The sequence below is a fragment of the Scyliorhinus canicula genome, chromosome 16 (genome assembly GCF_902713615.1).
Source record: "Scyliorhinus canicula chromosome 16, sScyCan1.1, whole genome shotgun sequence".
NCBI lineage: Eukaryota > Metazoa > Chordata > Chondrichthyes > Carcharhiniformes > Scyliorhinidae > Scyliorhinus > Scyliorhinus canicula.
In genome coordinates, this window is record NC_052161.1 from 1,728,101 (window position 1) to 1,748,505 (window position 20,405).

General features: G+C 55.5%; 2 protein-coding genes across 3 annotated transcripts in view; one reads left to right on the forward strand and one right to left on the reverse strand.

Moving 5' to 3' along the window:
• The first annotated feature begins 532 nt into the window (after positions 1-532).
• sfr1 (SWI5-dependent homologous recombination repair protein 1) lies at positions 533-19,982 on the forward strand. 2 transcript variants are annotated; one of them, XM_038821393.1, is made up of 4 exons: positions 533-604; positions 5,993-6,114; positions 8,493-8,933; positions 19,144-19,982. In XM_038821393.1, the coding sequence occupies exons 2-4, from the start codon at positions 6,013-6,015 to the stop codon at positions 19,330-19,332; spliced, it is 732 nt and encodes a 243-aa protein (XP_038677321.1). In that variant the 5' UTR covers positions 533-604; positions 5,993-6,012; the 3' UTR covers positions 19,333-19,982. The 2 variants fall into 2 exon arrangements, with proteins under 2 accessions (XP_038677321.1, XP_038677322.1); XM_038821394.1 differs by lacking the exon at positions 533-604 and having other exon boundaries at positions 8,494-8,933.
• cfap43 (cilia and flagella associated protein 43) overlaps positions 19,917-20,405 on the reverse strand; it is a 273,825-nt gene continuing 273,336 nt past the window's right edge. Inside the window, 1 exon segment of the mRNA XM_038822192.1 lies at positions 19,917-20,254. Within this exon segment, the coding sequence (XP_038678120.1) occupies positions 20,073-20,254 (182 nt within the window). The 3' untranslated portion in view covers positions 19,917-20,072.

The following is a 20,405-nucleotide window of genomic DNA, read 5'->3' on the forward strand; positions in this document are numbered from 1 at the left end:
GAGGAAACAAGATTGTCGCCCTTATTGCATATCCTTGGGATCTGACGTGAGGCTGTATCCCTGGAGTGTTGTAACTGACACACAGCAATGTTAGTGGACACCAGCTCCAAGTGGCTCTGTATTTTTTCCTGTTTGTCAGTAGCTGTGGAGTAGGATTGGTGGCCCACCTTTAGCATGGAGTCCACCAGCATTTGCTGCTCTTTTGCTTTCATGACCTGAAGTCAGTCATCATCATCCTCACAGCTCACAACATTTTGAACCTTTATGCCAATTGCAAATTTTAAAATTATGGCTTGTGCAATGAAGGTTGGGGAATTTATTCATCGATATTAATTTAGGTTAACAACACTAACAGTGATCAATTTGTTCATTGCTGTTGCTAGGATGTTGCTGTAAAGCCAGCATTCATTGTTTCTCCGCACCAACAGTAAAGTCTTGCATTGGGGATGCTGAGGATGTGCCTGGCGCTAGACAGATGCTGCTGGATTCCACAAGCTGCACGGCAGCGTCACCGCGCATGCGCCACGCCTCCGGAAACTACGACACCCAGCATGCACTGCGAGTCCTGCGCCTGCGCAGTGAGCAGGTCCGCGCTGGGCGGGAGGTAAGTGTCCGCGCGGGAAAATAAAACGGCCGAAAACCGCGAATCCCTCATTTAAAATCATATCATTAATTCATATTCCCCGATCAGGCATCCCTCCACCGACCCTCTGACAGTGCAGCACTCCCTCAGTGCTGACCCTCTGACAGTGCGGCACTCCCTCAGTACTGACCCTCTGACAGTACAGCACTCCCTCAGTACTGACCCTCTGACAGTGCAGCACTCCCTCAGTACTGACCCTCTGACAGTGCGGCACTCCCTCAGCACTGACCCTCTGACAGTGCAGCACTCCCTCAGTACTGACCCTCTGACAGTGCAGCACTCCCTCAGTACTGACCCTCTGACAGTGCGGCACTCCCTCAGTACTGACCCTCTGACAGTACAGCACTCCCTCAGTACTGACCCTCTGACAGTGCAGCACTCCCTCAGTACTGACCCTCTGACAGTGCGGCACTCCCTCAGCACTGACCCTCTGACAGTGCAGCACTCCCTCAGTACTGACCCTCTGACAGTGCAGCACTCCCTCAGTACTGACCCTCTGACAGTGCGGCACTCCCTCAGTACTGACCCTCTGACAGTGCAGCTCCCTCAGTACTGACCCTCTGACAGTGCGGCACTCCCTCAGTACTGACTCTCTGACAGTGCAGCTCCCTCAGTACTGACCCTCTGACAGTGCAGCACTCCCTCAGTACTGACCCTCTGACAGTGCGGCACTCCCTCAGTACTGACCCTCTGACAGTGCAGCACTCCCTCAGTACTGACTCTCTGACAGTGCGGCACTCCCTCAGTACTGACCCTCTGACAGTGCAGCACTCCCTCAGTACTGACCCTCTGACAGTGCGGCACTCCCTCAGTACTGACCCTCTGACAGTGCGGCACTCCCTCAGTACTGACCCTCTGACAGTGCAGCACTCCCTCAGTACTGACCCTCTGACAGTGCGGCACTCCCTCAGTACTGACCCTCTGACAGTGCGGCATTCCCTCAGTACTGACCCTCTGACAGTGCAGCACTCCCTCAGTACTGACCCTCTGACAGTGCGGCGCTCCCTCAGTACTGACCCTCTGACAGTGCGGCACTCCCTCAGTACTGACCCTCTGACAGTGCAGCACTCCCTCAGTACTGACCCTCTGACAGTGCGGCACTCCCTCAGTACTGACCCTCTGACAGTGCGGCGCTCCCTCAGTACTGACCCTCTGACAGTGCAGCACTCCCTCAGTACTGACCCTCTGACAGTGCGGCACTCCCTCAGTACTGACCCTCTGACAGTGCGGCACTCCCTCAGTACTGACCCTCTGACAGTGCGGCGCTCCCTCAGTACTGACCCTCTGACAGTGCTGCACTCCCTCAGTACTGACCCTCTGACAGTGTGGAACTCCCTCAGTACTGACCCTCTGACAGTGCAGCACTCCCTCAGTACTGACCCTCTGACAGTGCAGAACTCCCTCAGTACTGACCCTCTGACAGTGCGGCACTCCCTCAGTACTGACCCTGTGCTCCCTCAGTGCCCTTAATTGAGTCCTGAATCCAGGATGCATGAACTGGAGCGAGCCACTGAACTATGCTGACACTAAATTCAGTGTAAATGATTTACAAATGCTGTGTGTTTAGCAAGCCATCCAAAAGCTAGTGAGAGAGAACAGGATATTCACATTCCAGCAGGCAGAGAGCCCCAGTGTCTGTAAACGGACCTACTGGGGACATTTGTGACGGTTCCGTGCGCGGTTCTGCTGAGTTTTCCCTGGGAATTTCCTTGTCTTGATATTATCTCGAGTTTACTCTGCCAATTGCTGCCAAATGACCCTGCTAGAAAATCTGGGAGCATCAGGTGAAAATGGTATTGGAACCAATTATGTCTCTGTATCACTTACTACGAACATATGAATTAAGAGCAGATGGGGGACATTCGGCCTCTCGATCCTACTCTGCTATTTGCTAAGTTCATGGCTGATCTGTGTGAGTTTTGAATTCTACATTCCCATCAACCCCCGATAACCTTTGATTTCCTTTCCTAACAAGAATCTATCTACCTCTGCCTTAAGAAAATTCAATGAGCCTGCCTTCACCACCTTCTGAGGCAGAGAGCTCCAAAGTCGCACATCCCTCTGAGAGAATAAATTCTCTTCCATCTCTGTCCTAAAAAGGGTGACCCCTAATTTTTAAACAATGCCGTCTGGTTCTGGACTCACCCACAAGTGGGAACATCCTTCCCAAGCCCACCACGTCAAGACCATTCAAGATTTTATGTACTTCAACCAAGTCACGCATCACCCATCTAGTAAACCTCTGAACTGTCTCCAACACGTTTACACCATTGGTTCACAAAAACAGAACAATCACTGAGATTTCACTGGGTGTTGCTTAATAGGAATATAGGAACAGAAGTAGGACATTCAGCCAGTCGAACCTACTCTGCCATTCGATATGATCGTAAGTTCATAAGATTATAGATATATGGGGGCCGGTTTAGCACACTGGACTAAATAGCTGGCTTTTAAAGCAGACCAGCAGCACAGTTCAATTCCCGTACCAGCCTCCCCGAACAGGCGCCGGATGTGGCGACTAGAGGCTTTTCACAGTAACTTCATTTGAAGCCGACTTGTGACAATAAGCAATTTTCATATCTTGACACATACTATCCCCACAAGCCTTTATGTTATTGGTAATCAGAAATCTGTCAATCTCTGCTTTAAACCTACAGAATTAATAAGCTTCCACAGCCCTCTGGGATAGGGAATTCTAAAAATTCACAACCCTCCGTATAAAGAAACATTTCGTCTCGGTGCTAAGTGGCATCCCCCTTATTTTGCAATTGTGCCCCCTGGTTCTAGGCTTCTCTACCAAGAGAAACATCTTTCCTGCTTCTACCCTGTCCATTGCTTCAAATATTTTGCAGGTTTCGATGAGATCACCTCTCATTCTTCAAAACTCTAGAGAATACAGGCCCAGTTTGCCCAATCTCTCTTCATAGCCTCAAGAGCGGACTATACGGTCAATGGAAGAGTCCTGGGGAAAATTGATGTACAGAGAGATCTGGCAGTTCAGGTCCATTGTACCCTGAAGGTGGCAACGCAGGTCGATAGAGTGGTCAAGAAGGCATACAGCATGCTTGCCTTCATTGGATGGGGTACTGAGTACAAGAGTCGGCAGGTCATGTTACAGTTGTATAGGACTTTGGTTGGGCCACATTTGGAATACTGCGTGCAGTTCTGGTCGCCACATCACCAGAAGGATGTGGATGCTTTAGAGAGGATGCAGAGGAGGTTCACCAGGATGTTGCCTGGTATGGAGGGTGCTAGCTATGAAGAAAGGTTGAGTAGATGAGGATTGTTTTCGTTGGAAAGATGGAGGTTGAGGGCGGACCTGATTGAGGTCTACAAAATTATGAGAGGTATGGACAGGGTGGATAGCAACAAGCTTTTTCCAAGAGTGGGGGTGTCAATTACAAGGGGTCACGATTTCAACGTGAGAGGGGGAAAGTTTAAGGGAGATGTGCGTGGAAAGTTTTTTACGCCGATGGTGGTGGGTGCCTGGAACGCTTTACCAGGGGATGTGGTAGAGGCGGGCACGATAGCATCATTTAAGATGCATCTAGACAGATATATGAACGGGCGGGGAACAGAGGGAAGTAGATCCTTGGAAAATAGGCGACAGGTTTAGATAAGGGATCTGGATCGGCGCAGACTGGGAGGGCCGAAGGGCCTGTTCCTGTGCTGTAATGTTTTTGGTTTTTTTTTGTTCTTACTGGTTCTAATGAGAGATATGGACATGCATGTTGCAACTCATTCTCAAAATCTAGCAGTGTGGTTGATATTGCACATCTAATCGCTGATATGACATCTGAGGCTGTCTGAACCCTTTCACTCTCCTATCTGTCAACAGGGATAGGAGGGATGGAGCACCACCTACCTGCAAGACAAAAACAGGTCACTCATCGCACAGGGAGCCTCAGTGACTGCTAAACTTGTTCATTCCCCTTCCAGCAAACTGACAGCCCAAACAAAAGATCAGGCAGCTCATCGCAGACATTGAGACTGCCTGTGCGAAACGTCTTCATTTGGCCTCTCCCCCCCCCCCCCCCCCCCCCCCCCTACAGCAAACTGCAAAACAGGGGCAAATAAAATTACGTGCACATATCGTGGGGCCTCAGAGCTGGTGCCAGAACTTAATAATAATAATAACTGCTTCTTGTCACAAGTAGGCTTCAATGAAGCTATTGTGAAAAACCCCTAGTCACCACATTCCGGCACCTGTTTCAGGGAGACCGGTACGGGAATTGAACCCACGCTGCTGGCCTTGTTCTGCGTTACAAGCCAACTGTTTAGAACTTTCGGCAGAGTCTCCGCTCCTTCTTCAATATTATGGCCTCAGAACTCATAACCACAATCTCGTCCAGTGAGGGGATCATGACCCACCATCAGTTTCTCTCTAAATCTTCTCCTTTCTTAAAGAAAAAGCCCAACTATTCAATCATTCCTTTATACTTCCCCAATGAGTGTAATCTCTTATTTTTGTTCCAATCCTTGTAAATCGTTTGCACATTCTCTAGTGGTTCTTTTTTATAGTATTTTGACTGGAACTATGCGGAGTAATACACATAGCCTGATCATGTCCAATGTAAGCTTAACTCCTTTCAATTTCAATGATTTGCTCACCTGTATTTGGGACGGCACGGTGCCACAGTGGTTAGCATTGCTGCCTCACAGCGCCAGGGACCCGGGTTCAATTCCGGCCTTGGGTCACTGTCTATGTGGAGTTTGTATGTTCTCCCTGTGCCTGCGTGGGTTTCCTCTGGGTGTTCCAGTTTCCTCCCACAGTCCAAAGATGAGTCGGTTAGGCGGATTGGCCATGATGAATTGCCCCTTGGTGTCCAGGGATATGCAGATTAGGTTATGGGGTAACAGGGATGGGCGGATAAGGGAGTGGACATGGCTGGAGTGCCCTTTTGAAGTGTCGGTGCAGACTTGATGGGTCAAATGGCTTTCTACACTGTCGGAATTCTATGATTTTTAGACCCTTTTAGACGATTCAGTTTCTTATGTTCTAAGGTGTGTTTCCTGCCAAAATTCGGTAGATCACATTCAGTTATGTTAACGTTCATTAGAATTGCAAGTTTTCTAATATCTTCTTGTATTATGTTACATTTTCCTCACTGTTGGCTGTATCACAGTACAGATGCGAGCTTTATTCTAAGCTACAGTATTGTACCAGACATGGCACAGCCTGAAGCTGACATAGTGCCTGTGACAGTCAGTGTTCCAGTCTTCGGCAGTAACCAGCGTCAATGTCAATAAGTACCAAGAAAGAGAAGATTTGGACAAAACACTCAATGTGAAAAGGCCTCTCATTTTTGTCACAAATGAGTTTTAATTGACCTGTTTTTGTGTTGTCAGATTGCAAATAGAGTGCAGGAATGGAGAGTGAGAACGTCAGTTCCTCTTGTGGCTCTTTGTTGGCAGACCGGCCAGGCTCAGATGTTCAGACCCCAGCTCCCAGCAACATGGCAGCAAAAACGGTGAGAGTCACGCACAGAATGAAATAATTGTAATGGACAAGTTGGAAGGGTCCAGAGGTCTGCAAGTCTGACATGACCACCTTTAATGCAGGTCTCACTCACTGCATCACGTTACAGTTGATTGGGCTCTTGATTTCCCCAGCAATCCTCCCCTGGACATCAGATTGTGTAGTGTAGGATTGTGTCCTTTTCGCTATCTTCTTTTTGTCCTCCGTTTCATCCACAAATGCACACCTGAAATTGAGGCCTTAATATGTGGGAATTGTAGATATGAGCTTATTTCCGCTGAAATTGAAGCAAAGAATTTGCATTTCCATAGTGTGCCTCAAAGCACTTTACATCCAATGAATACTTTTGAAGTGTAGTCTCTGCTGTAATGAAGGAAATGTTTTAACAAGTTCCAACAACCAATATTAACAAAAATATGGTATCTGTTTTAGTGATGTTGGTTAAGGGATAAGTATTAATACTGGGAGACCGCCAATGTTTTCATATGTGGTGGAGATGTTTACTTCCACCTGAGAATGGTGCCTCTCAACTGAAAAATTGTCCCTGCGGACAGAGCGGCGTTCCCTCGCTTCTGGTGTGCAGACGATGCGGTGCGCCCTTGCCCCTGGCCCTGCAGATGGTGCAGTGCCACCTTGCCCTGGTCCTGCGGACGGTGCAGTGCCACCATGCCCTGGCCCTGCGGACGGTGCAGTGCCACCTTGCCCCTGGTCCTGCGGACGGTGCAGTGCCACCATGCCCCTGGCCCTGCGGACGGTGCAGTGCTACCTTGCCCTGGCCCTGCGGACAGTGCAGTGCTACCTTGCCCTGGCCCTGCGGACGGTGCAGTGCTACCTTGCCCTGGCCCTGCGGACGGTGCAGTGCCACCTTGCCCTGGTCCTGCGGACGGTGCAGTGCTACCTTGCCCTGGCCCTGCGGACGGTGCAGTGCCACCTTGCCCTGGCCCTGCGGACGGTGCAGTGCCACCTTGCCCTGGCCCTGCGGACGGTGCAGTGCCACCATGCCCCTGGCCCTGCGGACGGTGCAGTGCCACCTTGCCCCTGGCCCTGCGGACGGTGCAGTGCCACCATGCCCCTGGCCCTGCGGACGGTGCAGTGCCACCTTGCCCTGGCCCTGCGGACAGTGCAGTGCCACCTTGCCCCTGGCCCTGCGGACGGTGCAGTGCCACCTTGCCCTGGTCCTGCGGACGGTGCAGTGCCACCATGCCCCTGGTCCTGCGGACGGTGCAGTGCCACCTTGCCCCTGGCCCTGCGGACGGTGCAGTGCCACCTTGCCCTGGCCCTGCAGATGGTGCAGTGCCACCTTGCCCCTGGTCCTGCGGACGGTGCAGTGCCACCTTGCCCCTGCGGACGGTGCAGTGCCACCATGCCCCTGGTCCTGCGGACGGTGCAGTGCCACCATGCCCCTGGCCCTGCGGACGGTGCAGTGCCACCTTGCCCCTGCGGACGGTGCAGTGCCACCTTGCCCCTGGTCCTGCGGACGGTGCAGTGCCACCTTGCCCTGGTCCTGCGGACGGTGCAGTGCCACCTTGCCCTGGCCCTGCGGACAGTGCAGTGCCACCTTGCCCCTGGCCCTGCGGACGGTGCAGTGCCACCATGCCCCTGGTCCTGCGGACGGTGCAGTGCCACCATGCCCCTGGCCCTGCGGACGGTGCAGTGCCACCTTGCCCCTGGCCCTGCGGACGGTGCAGTGCCACCTTGCCCCTGGCCCTGCGGACAGTGCAGTGTGACCTCGCTCCTGCCCCCGAAGACAGTGCAGTGTGACCTCGCTCCTGCCCCCGAAGACAGTGCAGTGTGACCTCGCTCCTGCCCCCGAAGACAGTGCAGTGTGACCTCGCTCCTGCCCCCGAAGACAGTGCGGTGTGACCTCGCTCCTGTCCTTGCTGACTGTGCTGCCTGTCCTGCCCCCACCCCCATCCCCGTGGATGGGGAGGTGCCCCCTCGCTCCTTTCCCTGTCCCATCACTGGAGTCCCTTCTGCTGTGTCCGCACCCTCTCTCTGCTGTGTCCGCACCCTCTCTCTGCTGTGTCCGCACCCTCTCTCTGCTGTGTCCGCACCCTCTCTCTGCTGTGTCCGCACCCTCTCTCTGCTGTGTCCGCACCCTCTCTCTGCTGTGTCCGCACCCTTGATTCCAGCGGTTCCCCCTGTTTCTGCCACTAGGACCATCAGGTTGGATTATGGGCTTGAGTCTCTGGAGTGGGACTTGAACCCATGACCTTTTGACTAGAGAATTGAGCATGCTACTGACTGAGCCATCGCTGTTTGAAGTACAGTGTGAGGATGTTAATTCAGATCAGTAGCAATGGATATTGACTAAAACAGATTACAAACCAAGCTGGCAAATGTTATTTTTGTTCTTTCTCTCCCTGACAGCCCATGAGTGCCAATCTCCGAGAGCGGCTGAAGAAAACACGGCGCTCCTTTAACTCTCCATTTATAGTGCCAAAGAGGCTAAAGATTGACTGTCAGAGTGAAGGTGGTGGAAGTACAAACCCTGACACTGATGGCAGTAAGAGCCAGACCCCTGATGAGGCTTGTTGTGTTGACCCTGGTGTAACCACGGGAACAGAGAGCCTTTGCAATAAGAAGGCAGATGAACAGCCTGAGACAAGTGTAATGGGGGAGTGTCAGAGATCTCACTGCACAGCTGCACGGAACATCCAGACACCCCTGGTGTCTCCAAGCTTTAATATTTCATCTGTGATCCCTGAGCAGCAGCAACTACTTGAGGAGAAGGAACAATTGCAGGGAAAAGTGAGAGAGAAAGAGGAGATTCTTCGTAGATTGAAAATGGTTCAGATGTACAGAGCAAAGGTAAGCAGCTGACACTGTTTAATATTGAATACCAGACCATGGTTCACATAATCCATAAAGCAATGTTGGACCTGCGCTTCATTAAACTGTTAGCACTGGTGCTCGTCGGATACTGTGGGAGCATCTTGTTGACATCCAGATACTGCTACTTGACATTCTGTATTTGGTGCAATTTATATGTTAGATCAGAGATGATGACTTTGTGGCACCTGACAGTCTGGCACAGGCATCTTGGCAGTGCCACCTGGGAGCCATCCTGACATTGCCAAGGTGCCCAGGTGGCACTGCCAGCTGGTAGGGGCACTGCCAAGGTGCCAACCTGGCAATTTGCGTGACAGGAATCGACCCCAGGGATGCCCCGTGCGTGTGCATGGTTGGGGGGGGGGGGGGGGGGGGGGGGGGGGGGGGGGGGCGGAGGCGGAGGGCCCCCTCATCGGTGAGTTGGGGCTTGGCTGAGGGGGTCGAGAGACCGGGGGCCTTTGGAAATGACGGCCTGATCTCTCCTTACACTGGGGAGTTCCGGCAGGTGGAGCTCCTCAATGTGACCTCGGCCGCATGTTTCCCACTGAGGCTCCCAATCTACCCGAATGGCCGATCGATAGTGTGGTGTTTCCGGCACTGTGAGCACTGGGAAACACCATCTAATCGCACGTTATGGGACTCTTCCCATTCGGGTAGATCGCACTCTTTATTCCCTTCCTCGCCCCCTCGTTTCGTTATACAGTTTCTGGATTGCTATCATAGCTTCATGTGCTGTTCTGCTGTGACCAACTTTACTTCTCGCTCATTCCTCCTGTGCTGCAGTTTCCATTGCGCCTCATGCTTGAAGCTGCTTTGCAGGAATATACACCAAAATCAGGGCCCACTGAACTGACCCCTTCAACGCCCTGTGGTTTTAATGATCTTACAACGGAGCCTGCCTGTGCCGAGATGAACTGGCAGGCAGGCTCAGACTGCCAGGCTTTACACTTCCGGTTAGTGGGAGGAGTCATGGGCGGAGCCAAGGGTGGAGCCCAGTACAAACTCATCATCTCCCCCTCGGGGCAGAGCCGCTCAACTGCCCATATACCGAGTTTACACAGACACAGTACATCATATATAATAACAGTGTGAATTACACGGACTGTGATTCACCACACTGTTATCCTTGAGGTGGATCCAGAGGGGCTACAGGCATCAGTGGATCAGATCAGTGACCAACGTGCGGCACATCTGAGGGGGTGGACGATTGGATGTTCGTGTGAACAGATTCTAAGCAGTTTCATCTCTCGGATGGCTAGGATTCTCTATGTGAATTTCCCAGTCCAGTTGTAGTAATCATGGAAGCACAGAAGCTCACATTTGGAAATGATTATCACGATCATAGAGTAGCTGGTGGTGTCACATTACTGCTGTTGGCATTGGTCTCCTGGCTCCAGTACTTGTATTGGCAGGGAACTCACTTTACTTTGAGCTGTGCTGTACTCTGCAGACTCTGGGTGCCTGAAACCCCAGGCCTAATCTTTCAAAGCTTGATAGGCACAAAAGTTACACCAAATATTATAGCAACTTATTTGCAATACTGGAGGTGTTTTTACCGACACCTCAGGGGCCGCAGTGGTTCAAAACGGCAACTCACCACCACCCTCTGAAACGCAACTAGGGAGGGGCAATAAATGCTGGCCTAACTGGCAACGGCCACGTCCCGTAAATGAATTTTTCCAATGGACTCATGTTTAAGGGCAATCTCACATAAAATTGTGAAAATATTCTTGAAAATCCAGACTTTTATGTGAATCATGGATTCCCAGAGGAATTAATGTTAAAGCTGGAATTAGGTTCCTTGGATAATTTCTCATCAGTAAAACATTGTACAAGTGGAAATACTGCACCCTACATGTGCAGCACTTGTGCATTTCTAGCTAAAATAACCTGCAAAACAAAATGTCACTCAACATAAAATACTGCCCAATGGAAAATGTTTTTAAAAATTACGACACTCATTAATACAGTCATTTTCAAACCCAGGATCACGACCCGCAGGTGGGTCACGAGCAGGTGTCAGGAGATTGTGCCATGCATTGCGACGTTCCCAGTCACAGGTCCACACGCCACGATGTTCCCAGACATGGGTTCATGCGCTGCGGCGTTCCCGATTGTGCAAAGTAGTGCCCAATAGTAGGATCGGCTTTCAGAATGCCGTTACACGCATTCATGCCCCTCAGCAGTGAGCAGCCCCGGAGCCCAGCGAGTGCAGTCAGCAGCCCCGGGGCCAGCGAGGGCAGTCAGCAGCCCCGGAGCCCAGCGAGGGCAGTGAGCAGCCCCGGAGCCCAGCGGGGGCAGTGAGCAGCCCCGGAGCCCAGCGAGTGCAGTCAGCAGCCCCGGGGCCAGCGAGGGCAGTCAGCAGCCCCGGAGCCCAGCGAGGGCAGTGAGCAGCCCCGGAGCCCAGCGAGGGCAGTGAGCAGCCCCGGAGCCCAGCGAGGGCAGTGAGCAGCCCCGGAGCCCAGCGAGGGCAGTGAACAGCCCCGGGGCCCAGCGAGGGTAGTGAGCAGCCCCGGGGCCCAGCGAGGGCAGTGAGCAGCCCCGGGGCCCAGCGAGGGCAGTGAGCAGCCCCGGGGCCCGGAGCCCAGCGAGGGCAGTGAGCAGCCCCGGGGCCCAGCGAGGGCAGTGAGCAGCCACGGGGCCCGGAGCCCAGCGAGGGCAGTGAGCAGCCCCGGGGCCCGGAGCCCAGTGAGGGCAGTGAGCAGCCCCGGAGCCCAGCGAGGGCAGTGAGCAGCCCGGAGCCCGGGGCCCAGTGCGGGCAGTGAGCAGCCCCGGAGCCCAGCGAGGGCAGTGAGCAGCCCCGGGGCCCGGAGCCCAGCGAGGGCAGTGAGCAGCCCGGAGCCCGGGGCCCAGTGCGGGCAGTGAGCAGCCCCGGGGCCCAGCGAGGGCAGTGAGCAGCCCGGAGCCCGGGGCCCAGTGAGGGCAGTGAGCAGCCCCGGAGCCCAGCGAGGGCAGTGAGCAGCCCGGGGCCCAGCGAGGGCAGTGAGCAGCCCCGGAGCCCAGCGAGGGCAGTGAGCAGCCCCAAGGCCCGGAGCCCAGCGAGGGCAGTGAGCAGCCCCGGAGCCCAGCGAGGGCAGTGAGCAGCCCCAAGGCCCGGAGCCCAGCGAGGGCAGTGAGCAGGCCCGGAGCCCAGCGAGGGCAGTGAGCAGCCCCGGAGCCCAGCGAGGGCAGTGAGCAGCCCCGGGGCCCAGCGAGGGCAGTGAGCAGCCCCGGGGCCCAGTGAGGGCAATGAGCAGCCCCAGGGCCCGGAGCCCAGTGCAGGCAGTGAGCAGCCCCAAGGCCCGGAGCCCAGCGAGGGCAGTGAGCAGCCCCGGAGCCGAGCGAGGGCAGTGAGCAGCCCCGGAGCCCAGCGAGGGCAGTGAGCAGCCCCGGAGCCGAACGAGGGCAGTGAGCAGCCCCGGAGCCCAGCGAGGGCAGTGAGCAGCACCGGAGCCCAGTGCGGGCAGTGAGCAGCCCCGGGGCCCAGCGAGGGCAGTGAGCAGCCCCGGAGCCCGGAGCCCAGTGAGGGCAGTGAGCAGCCCCGGAGCCCAGCGAGGGCAGTGAGCAGCCCCGGGGCCCGGAGCCCAGCGAGGGCAGTGAGCCGCCCGGAGCCCAGCGAGGGCAGTGAGCAGCCCCGGAGCCCGGAGCCCAGCGAGGGCAGTGAGCAGCTCCGGAGCCCGGGGCCCAGTGCGGGCAGTGAGCCACCCCGGGGCCCAGTGCGGGCAGTGAGCCACCCCGGGGCCCAGTGCGGGCAGTGAGCAGCCCCGGGGCCCAGCGAGGGCAGTGAGCAGCCCCGGGGCCCAGTGAGGGCAGTGAGCAGCCCCAAGGCCCGGAGCCCAGCGAGGGCAGTGAGCAGCCCCGGAGCCCAGCGAGGGCAGTCAGCAGCCCCGGAGCCCAGCGAGGGCAGTCAGCAGCCCCGGGGCCCAGCGAGGGCAGTGAGCAGCCCCAGGGCCCGGAGCCCAGCGAGGGCAGTGAGCAGCCCCGGAGCCCAGCGAGGGCAGTGAGCAGCCCCGGAGCCCGGAGCCCAGCGAGGGCAGTGAGCAGCCCCGGGGCCCGGGGCCCAGCGAGGACAGTGAGCAGCCCCGGAGCCCAGCGAGGGCAGTGAGCAGCCCCAGGGCCCGGAGCCCAGCGAGGGCAGTGAGCAGCCACGGGGCCCGGAGCCCAGCGAGGGCAGTGAGCAGCCCCGGAGCCCAGCGAGGGCAGTGAGCAGCCACGGGGCCCGGAGCCCAGCGAGGGCAGTGAGCAGCCCCGGAGCCCAGTGCGGGCAGTGAGCAGCCCCGGAGCCCAGCGAGGGTAGTGAGCAGCTCCGGGGCCCAGCGAGGGCATTGAGCAGCCCCGGGGCCCAGCGAGGGCAGTGAGCAGCCCCGGGGCCCAGCGAGGGCAGTGAGCAGCCCCAGGGCCCGGAGCCCAGCGAGGGCAGTGAGCAGCGCCGGAGCCCGGGGCCCAGCGAGGGCAGTGAGCAGCGCCGGAGCCCGGGGCCCAGCGAGGGCAGTGAGCAGCCCGGAGCCCGGGGCCCAGCGAGGGCAGTGAGCAGCCCCGGAGCCCAGCGAGGGCAGTGAGCAGCCCCGGGGCCCAGTGAGGGCAGTGAGCAGCCCAGGAGCCCAGCGAGGGCAGTGAGCAGCCCCGGAGCCCAGTGCAGGCAGTGAGCAGCCCCGGGGCCCGGAGCCCAGCGAGGGCAGTGAGCAGCCCCGGAGCCCAGCGAGGGCAGTGAGCCGCCCGGAGCCCAGTGAGGGCAGTGAGCAGCCCCGGAGCCCAGCGAGGGCAGTGAGCCGCCCGGAGCCCAGTGAGGGCAGTGAGCAGCCCCGGAGCCCAGCGAGGGCAGTGAGCAGCCCCGGAGCCCAGCGAGGGCAGTGAGCAGCCCGGAGCCCGGGGCCCAGTGCGGGCAGTGAGCCGCCCGGAGTCCAGCGAGGGCAGTGAGCAGCCCCGGGGCCCGGAGCCCAGCGAGGGCAGTGAGCAGCCCCGGGGCCCGGAGCCCAGCGAGGGCAGTGAGCAGCCCCGGAGCCCAGCGAGGGCAGTGAGCAGCCCCAGGGCCCGGAGCCCAGCGAGGGCAGTGAGCAGCCCCGGGGCCCGGAGCCCAGCGAGCCCAGCGAGCAGCCCCGGAGCCCAGCGAGGGCAGTGAGCAGCCCGGGGCCCAGCGAGGGCAGTGAGCAGCCCCGGAGCCCAGCGAGGGCAGTGAGCAGCCCCGGGGCCCAGCGAGGGCAGTGAGCAGCCCCGGGGCCCGGAGCCCAGCGAGGGCAGTGAGCAGCCCCGGAGCCCAGCGAGGGCAGTGAGCGGCCCCGGAGCCCAGCGAGGGCAGTGAGCAGCCACGGGGCCCGGAGCCCAGCGAGGGCAGTGAGCAGCCCCGGAGCCCAGCGAGGGCAGTGAGCCACCCCGGAGCCCGGAGCCCAGCGAGGGCAGTGAGCAGCCCCGGGGCCCAGCGAGGGCAGTGAGCAGCCACGGGGCCCGGAGCCCAGCGAGGGCAGTGAGCAGCCCCGGGGCCCAGCGAGGGCAGTGAGCAGCCCCAGGGCCTGGAGCCCAGCGAGGGCAGTGAGCAGCGCCGGAGCCCAGCGAGGGCAGTGAGCAGCGCCGGAGCCCGGGGCCCAGCGAGGGCAGTGAGCAGCCCCGGGGCCCAGCGAGGGCAGTGAACAGCCCCGGAGCCCAGCCAGGGCAGTGAGCAGCCCCGGAGCCCAGCGAGGGCAGTGAGCCGCCCCGGAGCCCAGCGAGGGCAGTGAGCAGCCCCGGAGCCCAGCGAGGGCAGTGAGCAGCCCCGGAGCCCAGCGAGGGCAGTGAGCAGCCCCAGGGCCCGGAGCCCAGCGAGGGCAGTGAGCAGCCCCGGAGCCCAGCGAGGGCAGTGAGCAGCCCCGGAGCCCAGCGAGGGCAGTGAGCAGCCCCAGGGCCCGGAGCCCAGCGAGGGCAGTGAGCAGCCCCGGAGCCCAGTGCGGGCAGTGAGCAGCCCCGGGGCCCGGAGCCCAGCGAGGGCAGTGAGCAGCCCCGGAGCCCAGCGAGGGCAGTGCGCAGCCCCGGGGCCCGGAGGCCAGCGAGGGCAGTGAGCAGCCCCGGAGCCCAGCGAGGGCAGTGAGCAGCCCGGAGCCCGGGGCCCAGTGAGGGCAGTGAGCAGCCCCAGGGCCCGGAGCCCAGCGAGGGCAGTGAGCAGCCCCGGAGCCCAGCCAGGGCAGTGAGCAGCCCCGGAGCCCAGCGAGGGCAGTGAGCAGCCCCGGAGCCCAGCGAGGGCAGTGAGCAGCCCCGGAGCCCAGCGAGGGCAGTGAGCAGCCCGGAGCCCGGGGCCCAGTGCGGGCAGTGAGCAGCCCCGGGGCCCAGTGAGGGCAGTGAGCAGCCCCAGGGCCCGGAGCCCAGCGAGGGCAGTGAGCAGCCCCGGAGCCCAGCCAGGGCAGTGAGCAGCCCCGGAGCCCAGCGAGGGCAGTGAGCAGCCCCGGAGCCCAGCGAGGGCAGTGAGCAGCCCCGGAGCCCAGCGAGGGCAGTGAGCAGCCCCGGAGCCCAGCGAGGGCAGTGAGCAGCCCCGGGGCCCGGAGCCCAGCGAGGGCAGTGAGCAGCCCCGGAGCCCAGCGAGGGCAGTGAGCAGCCCCGGGGCCCGGGAGCCCAGCGAGGGCAGTGAGCAGCCCCGGGGCCCAGTGAGGGCAGTGAGCAGCCCCAGGGCCCGGAGCCGAGCGAGGGCAGTGAGCCGCCCCGGAGCCGAGCGAGGGCAGTGAGCAGCCCCGGAGCCCAGCGAGGGCAGTGAGCAGCGCCGGAGCCCGGGGCCCAGTGAGGGCAGTGAGCAGCCCCAGGGCCCGGAGCCCAGCGAGGGCAGTGAGCAGCCCCGGAGCCCAGCGAGGGCAGAACGCTTCCTCCTGCCGTCAGTATTCTGACCCAGGATTAGATGATTTTTTAAATCGCAAGAGTTTTCCTGCCTGGCGGTGGCAGAGAGCCGGTCACTTACGCTGACGTCACGTGTTCTGGGTGCAAGAGGGATGCCTCCATTTTGCAGCTGCCAGCAGTACTGGTGTGAACACCGGGACCTCTGGTGAGCAATCCAGGCAGAAGAAGCTGAAAACAGGAACAAACAACATAAAGATGATTGCTTGAGGTGTGGGTTTATTAATTGTGCCACTTCCTGCCATGATTCAAAGTTAATGTGCACATGCATGGCAAATTAATGTTTATAACCCTCAAAACGTCAAAGGTATTTGAAGACTAAACATGGTGAGTTCAAGGACAAACCTCTTGATTTTTTTCAACGGACACAGTGAGATCTTAACTCATCAGCTGGAGTCATGATCAGAAATGTAACATTGAATCACAAAGCGGAGTTTGAACATTCTTCCAATGTTGTGTGGGTTTTCTCCGGGTGCTGCAGTTTCCTCCCACAGTCCAAAGATGTGCAGGGTAGGTTGGCTGGCCATACTAAGTTGTCCCTAGGTGGGGTTATGGGCGTACAGTGGGGGATTGGGCCTAGGGAGAGTGCCCTTTCAGAGGGTCTCTGCAGACTCGATGGGACGAATGGCCTCTTTCTGCACTCTAGGAATTCTATGTTTCTATGAAATGAGATATTTCGCACCGAGCAGGCTCACCTGTCACATTAAAGGAAAGTGTAAATGGTGGGTCCCGATTTTCGGTCAGTGCGGGTTGCAAAGGTTGGCTGATTGCTAAAAATGGGTCCCGGGTAAAACAGTTTGAAAAACACTGCATTAATATAATTAATATTTTAGATTGACCAAGCACCACCTAGTGACAGAGGTTGGCCAGTGCAGGTAGCAGCTGAGGTCCTGCAGTAACAATATTGTGGAGCCCAGGACTTCAGTGCAAGTTCAGGAGTGGAGCAGCAAGAATAAACCCAGGGTCTAATGTAAGAACAATAATAATAATCGCTTATTGTCACAATTAGGCTTCAATGAAGTTATTGTGAAAAGCCCCTCGTCGACACTTTCTGGCGCCTGTTCGGGGAGGCAGGTACGGGAATTGAACTCGCGCTGCTTGCATTGTTCTGCATTACAAGCCAGCTGTTTAGCCCACTGTGCTAAACCAGCCCCTAACAGAGAGTGGTGATGTGACTCTTCCACCTCCACATAGTCACTTACTCTCCCATCCTTAAACACTTTTCCACCCTCACTGACTCACCCTCCCACTCACCCTCCCACTCTTACTCACCCCCATACACTCACTCTCCAGCACCCCTCAGCGTAAGAGGTTGCCCATTGAAGACAGAGAGGAGGAGGAATTTCTTCTTTTTTAATAACTTTAGAGTACCCAATTGTAATTTTTTTTCCAATTAAGGGGCAATTTAGTCTGGTCAATCCACCTAACCTGCACATCTTTGGGTTGTGGGGATGCAGACATGGGGAGAATGTGCAAACTCCACATGGACAGTGACCCGGGTCCTCAGCGCCGCAGTCCCAGTGCTATCCACTGCGCCACATGCCACCCTCGGAATTTCTTCTCTGAGGGTAGTGAATCTGTGGAATTCTTTACCGCAGAGAGCTGCAGAGGCCGGGTTGATAAGTATGTTCAAGACTGAGAGAGACTGAGAGGGAATTGAGGGTTATGGGGATGAGGTGGCAAAGTGAAGTTGAGGACTATCATTTCAGATCAGTCATTCATCTCATTGAATGGTGGTACAAACTCGATGGGCCAAATGATCATCCATGCTCCTACATCTTATCACTCTGCCATTCAATGTGATCAAGGCACGTTGTCTATCTCAACACCATATCTCTGCATTCTCTCCATACCCCTAGACACCTTTACACTCTCACAATCTATTTTATTCTTAAATATATTCAATGATTTAGCCTCCGCACTGATAGAGAATTCCACAGGTTCACCAGCCTCTGAGTGAAGACATTTCTCTTCATCTCAGTCCGAAATGGCCTACCCTGTATCGTGAGACTGTGACCCCTTGTTCTAGATCCTCCCCATGCCAAACTGAGGAAACAACCTCCCTGAACTTAGTCTGTGCGTCCCTGTCAGAATTTTATACATTTCAAAGAGATCCTCTCTTATTCTCTAAATTCCAGTGACTACATGCCCAGTCGACTCAATCTCCTCATACGAAAATCCTGTCATCCCATCTGTCAGTCTGGAGAACCTTTGTTGCACTCCCTCTATGGCAAGTATATCCTTTCTTAGATAAGGAGAGTAAAACTGCTCACAATGCTCCAGGTGTGGCCTCACCAAGTCCCCGTATAACTGCAATAAGATATCCGTGCTCCTGTATTCAAGTCCTCTTGCAATGGAGGCCTACATACCACTTGCCTTCTTTACCGCCTGTTGCATCTGAATGTTTGCTTTCAGTGACTGATGTACATGGACACCCAGGTCACTTTGATTTGATTGATTCCTGTCTAATGGAGCATCCTGTGAGGAGAAATTGAGTAAATTGGTGTTTAGAAGAATGAGCAGTTTCTCATTAAAACATGTAAGATTCTGATGTGGTTTGACATGGAGGTGTGGCAGCACCTTGTCCCAGTCTGTAGAATCTAGAAATAGAGAGCATGGCCTCAGGCTAAGGGGTTGGCTATTTCGGACTAAGATGAGAATTTCTTTCAGTGGGTTGTGAATCTTTGGAATTCTCTACCCTCGAGAGCAGTGGCTGTTCAGTCATCGAGCATATTCATTTCAGAAGATACTTGGACACGGAGGAAAATGAACGATTAAGGGCTTAAGGCAGGAAAAGAGTTCATCATAAATTGAATGGTGGAGAGGACTCGAGCTGTATGGCCTACTGCATATTCTGTAAGGTGCTAAATCCCTTTGCTTAATGGATTTGAAGGTTTCTGTGGAACAATGACAATTGAGCAAGACTTCCTTAAATGATAAGGGTTCACTTCAGCTGTCAGTGCAACAGGACCGATATAGAACTCAAAATATGAGTGAGTATGCAAGTTTAAAATGGATACTGTTGAGGGTGAAATTTAGCAGGCAATAGTAGGAATGAACTGAATCTTGGTGCTGTACCTTTTGATCTCATTGTAATTGAACTACAAGATTGCAAAATGTTAACAAAAGTTTGATCTGTGATCCGCTTGATCTCTCACTCCCAGTTGTAGGAAGAGATATTATTCTTGTCCTTCTGCTTCCCTAATCTAATCTGTTTCATATGAACTAATGGTTGTTAAAGTTTGCTGAGTGTTTGGACAAGTTTCAAACATTTATATGGTACATCTTGGGCCATTGCATGTACCTGCTTGATACAGACTGTGTCTTCCCAATAAATGACCAACAATTCCCTTTTTTACAGAATAACTTGGAAGAACTGGGGTCTCTGATAGAGAAATGGAGGAAGAGCAGCCAGACCTTGCTATGTGAACTTCAAATGGCCCTTTCCACTGATTCCAAACCAACCCTGACCCAGCTCATAGACAACCTGGCAGTAGAGGATAGACTCCTGCATTACAACAGGCTTGAGGAGGATTTCACTGATGCTTGAGATCTACTGTGCTGAGAATCAGCAACCTTGTTCAACACTATAGCTGCAGTACCACGAGACATTGTTTTATTCTAAAGACTTTGCTCCATTAGGTTACATTGAATGTCCTTTTTCTTTAATCCTGAAGTTGTGTTGTTGCTATGTTTCTCTATTGCGGAAGGTGCAGCACTGGACTCCAGCCATCAACAATGCGCCATCAATCTACCAATATGCAGTGAAGAAGGTGGAGCCGTGTAAGTTCCTTTCTCTCAACCTGCTCCCGAGACTGACTTGTTCTATCAAGTCTCCAAAAATGAGTAGTGAAAAGAGCTTTTTGAGAAGATAAGATGGGTACCACGCAGCAAATGAGGAATAAAGGCAAAGAAATAATTTTAGCTATTCTAGTCAAAAAGTAAAATAACTGGAATGAAAAGGGAAAAAGCTGGAAATACTCAGCGGGGGTGAAGAAACTAGTACACTAACTCACACTAGTACAGAGCAAGTGCTTGGCTCATATAGAAAAGGTTTGTACTGGCAGGATGGAGTAAAGAGGATACACTATTCGGGTGATACACATCTCCCAAAACAAGTCCCAGACACAGCTGTACAATCCAAATAACATCTTTATTGTTTATGAATACACATTTTAAATTAAACTAGTAGCCAACTAATTGAGTTGTCTAGATTATTAAATCAGGGAAAATTACAAACTTTAACTCCCTGGTGTGCATTTTATACCAAAGACATCAGGTGAAGAAAAATCAATTGGAGGCATATTGCTGTGCTTCAGCCAGGATTGGAAAGGTTTTCATACGCTGTCTCTCCAACTCGTTTCTCAGGATTTCAATATCTTCAGACTGGGATCGGCTGAGTTCCATTAGCTTGTTGTGTTGCAACAAGTCCTTGAAGCGAGTGCGGGCATCTTCATCTGATTTGACTGTAGCTAATGGAGAAAGAAAAATCAGCCTCTTCAGTGGATTTGTATTGAGAGTGAAATGTTTGCTCCCAAATTGTGACTCACGATTGTTGTCTGAGATTGGATTGCTGATACAGAAGGACTTTGGGAATGCTGATCTGAGGCTGACAGAGAGCAG